Below are 13,496 nucleotides of genomic sequence, written 5' to 3'. Positions count from 1 at the left end.
TTGAAGCTAGTTTACTAGCTGGAGGCGATGAGGTCTGTCTAAGACTCATATTATCCTCCCCATGCTAAAACTTAACATGTGTGTAAGGGAGATATAATTGGAGAGAGAAAAGGAGCGCTAGACACTAGTGAGATAGGCAGTAAATGTGTGAGAGAGAGCGAGAGAGCGAGAGGGGGAATAGTAGATGTGTGAGTCTGTTTTTAAAACTCAGCTGTGGTTTATGACAGTTCTCAGGTGTGGTCCGTACACAGAAGAGACAAACTCTACCCTCCAACACCCTAACACCCTATCCCTGGTTGCATTCCTGGGAATTCACAGCTTCCTGTTGGAGAGAGACGTACGTACGTGCGTGCACGTCTGACAGGACATCCCAGGGAGGGGACAGAGAAATTAAAGCAGGTGTCTGTGTGTTTACAGGGCACCAGAGTGTATCCTGGCAGCCAGCCCAGTGGTGAAGGACGAGTGCTGGGGCTGGACTGGAGCTGAGGGTCGTAATACAGGATCACACACACAGCACCTGGGGAGGTGGCTCTTTAGGAACCAGGCTAAGGGCTGGCACACATCGCACCGAATGTGGATTTGCGTTCGTTGGTGCGCCGATCGTTCAGTGTGTGGTGTTTAAGGGAGCAACTGCCTAGACTTTTCATGCGATTCTACATGTAATCATTGTGCACTCGGGTCGCAAATTTCATTGAGGTGCTAAGTACTCTCAGCCAGCAAACGCTATTGGTGTGTCTGGGCCCTAACACATCTCACATCACAACACACAGAGAGAAAGAGAGAGACTCAGGCTGTAGCTCTAGAATGTGAGTGAACGGCGTGAAACAATGCCAGAAATGCCCTTTGTCATGGGAGGCTGTTTCCTTTCCTGACATATTCCTCAGAACAGGCCAATAAAATCTCTACAACTGACTATTACACTCAAACATAAATAACCAGAGAACAATGCTACAATCAGATACATAACGTCACCACAACATTCAGAGAACTTTCGCCACCAGTTGAAGTGGACGCCTTTCTTACATTTCTGCTTGGTTCCCATTTCCTCAAAAACCTCCCCTGGGAATCATTATGAAATCAATCAGGCTCTTTCTGGAGACAACCAAAAAAGGTCTCGCTCTAGTCTGGGTGAGTTGAGTTCTGCGGTCAGGAAGGCAGAATGGTAATGTTGCCGGAGTGTCCTCCTCCTCCTTTCTAATCCTACCAGCAATCTGATTAGACCAACAGGACCTTGTAAAGCTAAACACCTTTAGGATCATCATAACATCAAAGTGTAAGACAGAGCTTCATCTGTGTACATAACTCAGTTTTTTTTTTAATTGATGGCGACCACTAATTTGAGATGGATTATTAAAATATAGTTCAAATATAGTACCCTCCGTCATCCCAGTGCAAATTCACAATGGTGATATACCCACCAATGGTGATATACCCACCAATGGTGATATACCCACCAATGGTGATATACCCAGCAATGTTTACTTTACCATCTGATCTAGAAAGAACAGAGTGGCCAAACCGACCACTATGAGGAGGCCTGTTCCAATGTTCGCTCAATTCAACTGTCATCGTTTTGTGTGGCACAGTGTCTGTATGTGTTAACTATGAGTGATGTCTATAGTGAGTGGACACAGTAGTAGGAGTGTGCGCGCATCAGGTAGGGTGCAGAGCAGATGAAGGTCAGAAGTGACATTCCAGGATATTAATAACAACAGGTATGTGTGTAACTGGGAGTAATGTTATCAGTGTGTAAACCCAGTCAGACAGTAGTAGGGTAATTATCACCGCTAGTAATATCTAGCGATCCCCTGGCCACCTTGCTGCCGACCTGGGCCACGGCTCAATCTCAGTCATTGAGCTCCACTGACAGGGAAATAGGGGCAGTGGGGAGGGGGTTAAAAGGGCACCAACATCAGATTCAGGCCACATACAGTAGTATTACATAGCAGTGTCAGTCTGCACATAGGTCCTAACATGTAGGTACCAGGTAGAAGTAAGCTTTTGGTTTTAGGCAGATGAGCAAATATGAAACTGTGTTTGGGATTTTCCTTAGCCGAGTAAGAATGTGTGTGTGTGAGAGAGAACGTGTGTATACTTTTGATAACCGTCTCACTGCAAAAGCAGAAGTGGCACAGACAGTGCTATCCTGCAGTGACAAATCAAATCAAAGTTTATGTCACATACACTGAATACAACAGGTGTAGACCTTACAGTGAAATGCTAACCAATAGTGCAAAAAATGTATTAGGTGAACAATAGGTAAGTAAAGAAATAAAAACAACAGTAAAAAGACAGTGAAAAACAGTAGCAAGGCTACATACAGACACAGGTTAGTCAGGCTGATTGAGGTAGTATGTACGTGACTATGCATATATGACGAACAGAGAGTAGCAGTAGCGTAAAGAGGGGTTGGCGGGTGGCGGGACACAATGCAGATAGCCCGGTTAGCCAATGTTCAGGAGCACTGGTTGGTCGGGCCAATTGAGGTAGTATGTACATGAATGTATAGTTAAAGTGAATGTGCATATATGATAAACAGAGTAGCAGCAGCGTAAAAGAGGGGTTGGGGGGGGGCACACAATGCAAATAGTTCAGGTAGCCATTTGATTACCTGTTCAGGAGTCTTATGGCTTGGGGGTAAAAACTGTTGAGAAGCCTTTTTGTCCTAGACTTGGCACTCCGGTACCGCTTGCCATGCGGTAGTAGAGAGAACAGTCTATGACTTGGGTGGCTGGGGTCTGACAATTTTTAGGGCCTTCCTCTGACACCGCCTGGTGTAGAGGTCCTGGATGGCAGGCAGCTTAGCCCCAGTGATATACTGGGCTGTACGCACTACCCTCTGTAGTGCCTTGTGGACGGATGCCGAGCAATTGCCGTACCAGGCAGTGATGCAACCATTTAGGATGCTCTCGATGTTGCAGCTGTAGAACCTTTTGAGAATCTCAAGACCCATGCCAAATCTCTTTAGTTTCCTGAGGGGGAATAGGCTTTGTCATGCCCTCTTCACGACTGTCTTGGTGTGTTTGGACCATGATAGTTTGTTGTTGATGTAGACAACCAAGGAACTTGAACCTCTCAACCTGCTCCACTACAGCCCCGTCGATGACAATGGGGGCGTACTCAGTCCTCCTTTTCCTGTAGTCCACAATCATCTCAGTCTTGGTTACGTTGAGGGATAGGTTGTTATTCTGGCATCACCCGGCCAGGTCTCTGACCTCCTCCCTATAGGCTGTCTCGTCGTTGTCGGTGATCAGGCCTACTGTTGTGTCGTCTGCAAACTTAATGATGGTGTTGGAGTTGTGCCTGGCCATGCAGTCGTGGGTGAACAGGGAGTACAGGAGGGGACTGAGCACGCACCCCCTGGGGGGCTCCAGTGTTGAGGATCAGCTTGGCAGATGTGTTGCTACCTACCCTCACCACCTGGGGGCAGCCCGTTAGGAAGTCCAGGATCCAGTTGCAGAGGGAGGTGTTTAGTCCCAGGATCCTTAGCTTAGTGATGAGCTTTGAGGGTACTATGGTGTTGAACGCTGAGCTGTAGTCAATGAATATCATTCTCACATAAGTGTTCCTTTTGTCCAGGTGGGAAAGGGCACTGTGGAGTGCAATAGAAATTGCATCATCTGTGGATCTGTTTGGGCGGTATGCAAATTGTAGTGGGTCTAGGGTTTCGGGGATAATGGCGTTGATGTGAGCCATTACCAGCCTTTCAAAGCATTTCATGGCTACGGACGTGAGTGCTACGGGTCTGTAGTCATTTAGGCAGGTTGCCTTAGTGTTCTTGGGCATAGGGACTATGGTGGTCTGCTTGAAACATGTTGGTATTACAGACTCAGACATGTTGAAAATGTCAGTGAAGACGCCTACCAGTTGGTCAGCACATGCCCGGAGCACACGTCCTGGTAATCCGTCTGGCCATGCAGCCTTGTGTATGTTGACCTGTTTAAAGGTCTTACTCACATTGGCTACGGAGAGTGTGATCACACAGTCATCCGGAACAGCTGATGCTCTCATGCATGCCTCAGTGTTGCTTGCCTCGAAGCGAGCATAGAAGTGATTTAGCTCGTCTGGTAGGCTCGTGTCACTGGGCAGCTTGCGGCTGTGCTTCCCTTTGTAGTCTGTTATAGTTTGCAAGCTCTGCCACATAAGACGAGCGTCGGAGCCGGTGTAGTGTGATTCAATTTTAACCCTGTATTGACGCTTTGCCTGTGATGGTTCGTCGCAGGGCATAGCAGGATTCCTTGTAAGCTTCCGGGTTAGAGTCCCGCACCTTGAAAGCGGCAGCTCTACCCTTTAGCTCAGTGCGAATGTTGCCTGTAATCCATGGCTTCTGGTTGGGGTAGGTACATACAGTCACTGTAGGGATGACGTCCTCGATGCACTTATTGATAAAGCCAGTGACTGATGGGGTGTACTCCTCAATGCCATCGGAAGAATCCCGGAACATGTTCCAGTCTGTGATAGCAAAACAGTCCTGTAGTTTAGCATCTGCTTCATCTGACCACTTTTTTATAGACCGAGTCACTGGTGCTTCCTGCTTTAATTTTTGATTGGAAGCAGGAGGATAGAGTTGTGGTCAGATTTACCAAATGGAGGGCGAGGGAGAGCTTTGTACGCGTCTCTGTTTGTGGAGTACAGATGATCTAGAATTTTTTTCCCTCTGGTTGCACATTTAACATGTTGATAGAAATTTGGTAGAACTGATTTAAGTTTCCCTGCATTAAAGTCTCCGGCCACTAGGAGCGCCGCCTCTGGGTGAGTGGTTTCCTGTTTGCTTATTTCCTTATACAGCTGACTGAGTGCGGTCTTAGTGCCAGCATCTGTCTGTGGAGGTAAATAAACAGCCACGAAAAGTATAGCTGAACTCTCTCTAGGCAAATAGTGTGGCCTGCCCAATATATCACAATATACTCTACTTCAGGCGAGCAAAATCTAGAGACTTCCTCAGATTTCATGTACCAGCTGTTGTTTACAAATATGCACAGACCGCCCCCCCTCGTCTTGCCGGAGTGTGCTGTTCTATCTTGCCGGTGCAGCGTATATCCCGCTAGCTGAATATCCATGTCGTCATTCAGCCACGATTCCATGAAACATAGGATATTACAGTTTTTGATGTCCCCTTGATAGGATATTCGTGATCGTACCTCGTCTAATTTATTGTCCAATGATTGCACGTTGGCGAGTAATATCAATGGTAACGGCAGCTTTCCCACTCGCCTTCTGCGGGTCCTCACGAGGCATCCCGCTCTGTGTCCCCTGTACCTGCATTTCTTCCTCTTGCAAATAACGGGGATGTTGGCCCTGTCGGGTGTTTGGAGAATGTCCTGTGAGTCTTGCTTGTTGAAGAAAAAAATCTTTGTCTAATCCGACGTGAGTGATCGCTGTCCTGATATCCAGAAGCTCTTTTCTGCCATAAGATACGGTTGCAGAAACATTATGTACAAAATAAGTTACAAATCACCCCACATAATAGCACAATTGGTTGGGTGCCCGTAAAACTGCTGCCATTTCTTCCGGCGCCATTTTAAGTGATCTTAGGTACAGTATTACAGCCTATTCATGTTATCATTACAGTTAGTGGTGCTGGTCCCATCTCTATGCCATATGTCAATTCATTAACAGTGGGATAAGGGGGTACTTCAACTGCCATCAATGGATTTCTCATGCAGCATAACCAAGCACACTTCGATTTGACCCTTCCTCGATCCCACTCTCGAATCATACACTGTGTAGTGCTTATTACACACATTCCCTCATCAGTCATCAGTATAGCCTGTCAGGTAGACTAATCTCTTCCTCAGGTTGGGTTATAGTGGTACTGTGTGCCTGTAAAGACACACTCCCTCTGACAGACTGACAGCCGATGACAGAAGAGTAGCTAAAGGCCTGTTTGTAGCCTCTAGTGCATGTGTGTGTGTGTGTGTGTGTGTGTGTGTGTACACATGTTTAACTATACTTGTGGGGACCAGAAGTCCCCAAAAGAATAGTAAACAAACAAAAATTGGACCAACTGGGGACTTTGTTAGTCCCCACAAGGTCAAATGCTATTTCTAGGGGGTTTAGGATAAAGTGTAGAATTAGTGTTAGATTTAGGAGCTAGGGTTAGTTTTACTCTTAAGGTTAGGTTTTGGGGTTAAGGTTAGGGAAAATAGGATTTTGAATGGGACTGAATTATATGTCCCCACAAAGTTAGCTATACAAGAATGCGTGTGTGTCCAGGCCGTTAATGTGACACTGGAATAACAGTGACTCGACCACTGAATGCTTGGCTATGAAAAGCCAATTAACATTTACGCCTGAGGTGCTGACCTGTTGCACCCTCTACAACCACTGTGATTATTATTTGACCCTGCTGGTCATCTCAAATAAAATGTTATGGGTCACATATACATGTTTAGCTGATGTTATTGCGGGTGTAGCGAAATGCTTGTGTTTCCAGCTTCAACAGTGCAGTAATATCTAACAAGTAATATCTAAATTTCACAACAATACATACATTTAAAGTGAAGGAATAGAATTAAGAATATATAAATATTTGGACGAGCAATGTCGTTGCGGCATAGACTAAAATTCAGCAAAATAGAATATATACATATGAGATGAGTAATGCAAAATATGTAAACATTAAAGTGACTAGTGTTCCAATTATTAAAGTGACCAGTTATCTCAAGTCTATGTACAGTGGGGAGAACAAGTATTTGATACACTGCCAATTTTGCAGGTTTTCCTACTTACAAAGCATGTAGAGGTCTGTAATTTTTATCATAGGTACACTTCAACTGTGAGAGACGGAATCTAAAACAAAAATCCAGAAAATCACATTGTATGATTTTTAAGGAATTAATTTGCATTTTATTGCATGACATAAGTATTTGATACATCAGAAAAGCAGAACTTAATATTTGGTACAGAAACCTTTGTTTGCAATTACAGAGATCATACGTTTCCTGTAGTTCTTGACCAGGTTTGCGCACACTGCAGCAGGGATTTTGGCCCACTCCTCCATACAGACCTTCTCCAGATCCTTCAGGTTTTGGGGCTGTCGCTGGGCAATACGGACTTTCAGCTCCCTCCAAAGATTTTCTATTGGGTTCAGGTCTGGAGACTGGCTATGCCACTCCAGGACCTTGAGATGCTTCTTACGGAGCCACTCCTTAGTTGCCCTGGCTGTGTGTTTCGGGTCGTTGTCATGCTGGAAGACCCAGCCACGACCCATCTTCAATGCTCTTCCTGAGGAAAGGAGGTTGTTGGCCAAGATCTGGCGATACATGGCCCCATCCATCCTCCCCTCAATACGGTGCAGTCGTCCTGTCCCCTTTGCGGAAAAGCATCCCCAAAGAATGATGTTTCCACCTCCATGCTTCACGGTTGGGATGGTGTTCTTGGAGTTGTACTCATCCTTCTTCTTCCTCCAAACACGGCGAGTGGAGTTTAGACCAAAAAGCTATTTTTTTTGTCTCATCAGACCACATGACCTTCTCCATTCCTCCTCTGGATCATCCAGATGGTCATTGGCAAACTTCAGACGGGCCTGGACATGCGCTGGCTTGAGCAGGGGGACCTTGCGTGCGCTGCAGGATTTTAATCCATGACGGCGTAGTGTGTTAATGGTTTTCTTTGAGACTGTGGTCCCAGCTCTCTTCAGGTCATTGACCAGGTCCTGCCGTGTAGTTCTGGGCTGATCCCTCACCTTCCTCATGATCATTGATACCCCACGAGGTGAGATCTTGCATGGAGCCCCAGACCGAGGGTGATTGACCGTCATCTTGAACTTCTTCCATTTTCTAATAATTGCGCCAACAGTTGTTGCCTTCTCACCAAGCTGCTTGCCTATTGTCCTGTAGCCCATCCCAGCCTTGTGCAGGTCTACAATTTTAGCCCTGATGTCCTTCCACAGCTCTCTGGTCTTGGCCATTGTGGAGAGGTTGGAGTCTGTTTGATTGAGTGTGTGGACATGAATCTTTTATACAGGTAACGAGTTCAAACAGGTGCAGTTAATACAGGTAATGAGTGGAGAACAGGAGGGCTTCTTAAAGAAAAACTAACATGTCTGTGAGAGCCGGAATTCTTACTGGTTAGTAGGTGATCAAATACTTATGTCATGCAATAAAATGCAAATGAATTACTTCAAAATCATACAATGTGATTTTCTGGATTTTTGTTTTAGATTCCGTCTCTCACAGTTGAAGTGTACCTATGATAAAAAAAATGATAGACCTCTACATGCTATGTAAGAAAAACCTGCAAAATCGGCAGTGTATCAAATACTTGTTCTCCCCACTGTATATAGGGAAGCAGCCTCTAAGGTGCTAGTGATGGCTATTTAACAGTCTGATGGCCTTGAGATTGAAGCTGTTTTTCAGTCTCTCGGTTCCAGCTTTGATGCACCTGTACTGATCTCACCTTCTGGATGATAGCGGTGTGAACAGGCAGTGGCTCAGGTGGTTGTTGTCCTTGATGATCTTTGTAGGTGTCCTGGAGGGCAGGTAGTTTGCCCCTGGTGATTCGTTGTGCAGACCACAAAACCCTCTGGAGTGCCCTGCGGTTTCGAGTGGTGCCATTGCAGTACCAGGTGGTAATACAGCCCGACAGGATGCTCTCAATTGTGCATCTGTAAAAGTTTGTGAGGGTTTTAGGTGCCAAGCCAAAGTTCTTCAGCCTCCTGAGGTTGAAGAGGCTGTTGCGCCTTCTTCACCACACTGTGTGTGGGTGGACAATTTCAGTTTGTCAGTGATGTGTACGCCAAGGAACTTGAAGCTATCCACCTTCTCCACTGCGGTCCCGTCGATGTGGATAGTGGGGTGCTCCCTCTGCTGTTTCCTTAAGTCCACGATCAGCTCCTTTGTTTTGTTGACGTTGAGTGAGAGGTTATTTTCCTGGCACCACACTCCCAGGGCCCTCACCTCCTCCCTGTAGGCTGTCTCGTCATTGTTGCTAATAAGGCCTACTACTGTTGTGTCGTCTGCAAACTTGATGATTGAGTTGGAGGCATGCGTGGCCACGCAGTCATGGGTGAACAGGGAGTACAGGAGTGGGCTGAGCATGCACCCTTGTGGGGCCCCTGTGTTGAGGATCAGCGAAGTGGAGGTGTTGTTTCCTACCTTTACCACCTGGGGGCAGCCCATCAGGAAGTCCAGGACCCAGTTGCACAGGGTGGGGTTCAGAACCAGGGCCCCAAGCTTAATGATGAGTTTGGAGGGAACTATGGTGTTAAAGGCTGAGTTATAGTCAATGAACAGCATTCTTACATAGGTATTCCTCTTGTCCAGATGGGCAAGGGCAGTGTGATGGCATCGTCTGTGGATCTATTGGGCCTGTAAGCAAATTGAAGTGTGTCTCGGCTGTCAGGTAAGATAGAGGTGATATGATCCTTGACTAGTCTCTCAAAGCACTGTCATGATGACAGAAGTGAGTGCTACGGGGCGATAGTCATTTAGTTCAGTTACCTATTCTTTCTTGGGTACAGGAACAATGGTGGACATCTTGAAGAACGATCTGGTCTTAATGGCCATATACTCTTATAATCCCCACCCAGCACAGCCAGAAGAAGACTGGCCACCCCTCAGAGCCTGGATCCTCTTTAGGTTTCTGCTTTTCTAGGGAGTTTTTCCTAGCCACTGTGTCTCTACATCTACATTGCTTGCTGTTTGGAGTTTTAGGCTGGGTTTCTGTATAAGCACTTTGTGACATCTGCTGATGTAAAAAGGTTTTTATAAATACATTTGATTTACATGAGTACAATATGCTCTAATAACTTTTCTGCAACGTTATGCCAATGTTCATGACATTACCTCATGATAACAAGGCTGATGGAATGTTGCCAACTGTAATTTAGTATCAGATTGCGTATGATGGACTGGAACTCCCCTGCTACTACGTCCAAACGCATGACAATAATGCAATGATCTATTTTCTACTCCAGGTTATGAGGATGGATTATGGTCGCTCTGTTATAATGTAAACTATAAACTAGAGCCAATAAGTTGACTCCTCACTGAAATGGTCAAGGACACAACTAAACACACATGAATCATGTATGATGCGTTGTGCAATCCTAAACACATGCACATAAGGGGTAAACACAAAGACTAGGATTTACTGTCAAACCCATTGACAGCCCTTACTTATTAAGCTTGCCTGAAAACCCAACATTGAATTGCATTGAATTCTACATCAGGCAGAAATGAGCATTTGAATCAGGAAACTTTCTTCTCGGGACATCGCATGCTTCGGGTGATAGAAATCTGAATGCACTACCAGGGCTTTGAAAAGTTGATGGAATAATAGTTTCCTGTGGATATTGTCTCACATTACTACCGCCAAAAGGCCCAACCACATGAACAACCGGTAAAGTAAATTAAAATATACTTGTATTCAACATTCTGGCATGTAGAGGTCGTGAGAGGAAACTTTCCTGATTCAAATGCTCATTTCTTCCCGACGTAGAATTCAACGCAATTCAACTTCGGGTTTCCAGGCAATTACTAAGATAAATCCATTGATCTGTCAGTAGGTTAATTGCTGCAGTGCGCAGTCATGCATGGCCCAGCCCATCTATACTGAACAAAAATATAAACAAAGTGTTGGTCCCATGTTTCATGAGCTGAATTAAAAGATACCAGACATTTTCCATTTGTGCACACATTTCTTTATGTCCCTGTTAGTGAGCATTTCTCATTTGCCAAGATAATCCATGCACCTGACAGGTGTGACATATCAAGAAGATGATTAAACAGCATGATCATTACACACCTTGTGCTGTGGACAATAAAGGGCAGTCATGCGGTGGGGTTGTGTATTGGGCTGGTATACGCTACAGACAACGAACATAATTGCTTTTTATCTATGGCAATTTGAATGATCCGTTTTAAAGGATACACAGGTGCATATCTGTATTCCCAGTCATGTGAAATTCATAGATTAGGGCCTAATTAATTAATAAAAATTTACTGATTTCCTCATATGAACTGTAACTCAGTAAAATATTTTATATTCGTGCATGTTACGTTTCTATTTTTCTTCAGTATAAAATACTGGAGTTAATAGCGTGACTGCTCGTTGTATGACAGCCTACCATAGAAACTTTGTCCATGATTGGCTGCGGTGAGTGTGACACCGAAAAGGGAATAGTACGGTTCTGGGAAATAATATGGGAATTTCCACGACATCTTCCGGACAAAATTCAAAGGAAAGGGCAGCGTGCTGTTCCGTCATTGTTTGACATAAACATACAGACCGGGGGCATTTATAGTAGTAGCCTTGTTGGAGCATTATGGCCATACTATCTATAATGGCCCACATTTCGTTGCCTACGCACAATACTGAACATCTGTCCCAGCCAAAGCTGATTCTCCGCATCGAGAAAAGCTTAGTCGTGCGCTAGACACGGCATGTCCATAAAATTCTCCATCATTGTCATGTTCATGTGTCTGGAATTGAAACTTCTTAATTCAAACAAACTCCACACATCAAGTTATCGCTTACACAGAATACAAAACCCTTCCGTCTCCAATAGACTACCTGAATTCCAAAAATCCATGCATTTTGTCGGGACTGCTGGGCGCAGGAGCGGAAGAGATTCAGAAGAATTATACGGCATTGTCTATTCTTACCTGCTTCCACCGTATCTGATAAGTCGTAGTTAGATGCTGTCCTGGGGTATTCTTTGAGTTTCCTGGCGCTGAGGTTCAAAAACCCGGAGTTCGCTCCTTCTTCCAACGCTCTTTCCAAACCGCGGTTGGGAGGCAGGTTATTGCCACTGATGTTACTTTGTATCGAGGCAGAAGCGAGCTGGGAATGGGGACGAGGGTCTGGTCCCAACGTCGCCATATTAGCCCCTGCTTTATTTAAAAGAAATTCTCTGCAACGACTGTATCCAAGCACAAACTATGGGAGAGACTCCAACGGTTTGCGATTTCCTCTTCGACTGCCTCCGCTCCCACTGCGACTGCGCTATTTACAGTACTACATTGAACTCTAGCCAGACCAACGGCATACTGGTAAATTTGGATTTTGCGACCCCTGCTGACGAAACATAAAACTTCCATAATTTATCTTCAAGACCTACTATGACATGACTATCTGTACCCTAGCCTACCTATGTAGTTCATATGAACTGAGTGATACAGAACAATAACACATCTTAGGGATTCAGTCACAGTGAGTATGGGTTTTGAATGATTGAAAGGCCTGCACAATAACTTTACAGAATTACAATTACAGAAAAACTTTTCATACCATTCATTTCATGTTATATCTTGGATGAGGATTCCTGGAGTTCGTTGAGTCTGATAGAGAGAGAAACAGAGAGAGAGCGAGAGAGAGGGAAACACACACAGAGAGACAGAGAGAGAGAGGCCTCACTGCCAATGAGAGTGCTGAGTCAAACGCTTGAATAACCTGCTTGCATCAGCAGATATACTGATCACCATGGGGGCTACACAATAAACACACATACACACTGACACAAACACACATAAAGTGAGAGAGACAAACAGAGAGGCAGAGATATATGCCTTCAGATACAGAACCGAAAGAAGACAGTGAGTGAGAGTGGTGGAGTGACAGACTCGTCTCTGTTTTGTCATACCTCACTTCTCATCCTGTCATCTTTCAGTCTGGTTACATCTGGAGTTAGTAAAGGCTTCTGGAATTCTATTCCAGACTAATCCTGCTTAAGAGAAATAGCCTATAGTTCTACTATTCCCAATATTCATGACAGTGTGACTATTTATTTTCAGGGCCTGAAAAGCCAGTCCACATCTTCATGTCACTTCCCACTGGGCACACACTGGTTGAATCAACGTTGTTTCCAAGTCATTTCAATGAAATTACGTTGAACCAATGTGGAATAGACATTGAATTGACGTCTGTGCCCAGTGGGTTATTTGTCACTTTCATCCCCTTACTTCATCTTCTATTATTATCAGATAAGTACAATGCAAATAAATGGATACTCCTGATAGTTCCTCTTTTCTGTTCAAGCTGCATTCTGCAGTGACACAGGGTTCGATAGGCTTAAGGCTGATTTCTGCAACATTTTCATGCTGAACAAAGCATTACTTGCCGCTGCAGGGAACCTATCAGGACTACAAAGCAGAATTCACTACTCTTGACCCAAACATTAATAAGGAAGACTATTACATATGGATTAGGTTCAGTCTATTTCTTTGTGCATGAAAACTCAATTCGCACCAGAGATGTGTGAGCTGTTGGAATTAATGTGTATAAGATTTAGTAGGCCTACTTGTCAAGTCAAACATATAATAATGTGTAGTTCTGAGACACTTCTTGGAGTTTGTGCCTTTGACCTTTGATAAAACATTTATTACACAAAGACATAGCTCACTCGCTATTTGAACTTGGAGTTTGGAAATTCAGAGCTTATTTAAAAATAGCTTATTTATCTAAAGTTATCATTCACTTCATCATTTGTTGAGGAACACCCACAGAGAGGCTTCTTGCGTCTGGTTTGAAAAGGGCATTCATTTACCACAGAA

The 13,496-nt window shown here is 44.6% G+C and overlaps 1 protein-coding gene across 7 annotated transcripts in view; it reads right to left on the bottom strand.

Annotated features, from left to right (window-relative positions):
* The window catches only part of lrch1 (leucine-rich repeats and calponin homology (CH) domain containing 1), a 101,073-nt gene extending 89,127 nt beyond the window's left edge, over positions 1–11,946 (bottom strand). For 6 of the 7 annotated variants that reach the window (XM_071355130.1, XM_071355134.1, XM_071355132.1 and 3 more), the window contains exon 1: positions 11,610–11,946. In XM_071355130.1, coding sequence (XP_071211231.1) covers positions 11,610–11,826 — 217 coding nt within the window. In that variant the 5' untranslated portion in view covers positions 11,827–11,946. The remainder of the gene's footprint in view (positions 1–11,609) is intronic. The other variant, XM_071355138.1, reaches the window with a different exon arrangement.
* Positions 11,947–13,496: the final 1,550 nt, after the last annotated feature.

Source organism: Salvelinus alpinus, chromosome 20 (assembly GCF_045679555.1).
Source record: "Salvelinus alpinus chromosome 20, SLU_Salpinus.1, whole genome shotgun sequence".
In the NCBI taxonomy this organism is placed as follows: Eukaryota; Metazoa; Chordata; class Actinopteri; order Salmoniformes; family Salmonidae; genus Salvelinus; species Salvelinus alpinus.
Note: the sequence above shows the minus strand (reverse complement) of the source record. Positions and strands in the feature narration are given on the sequence as shown.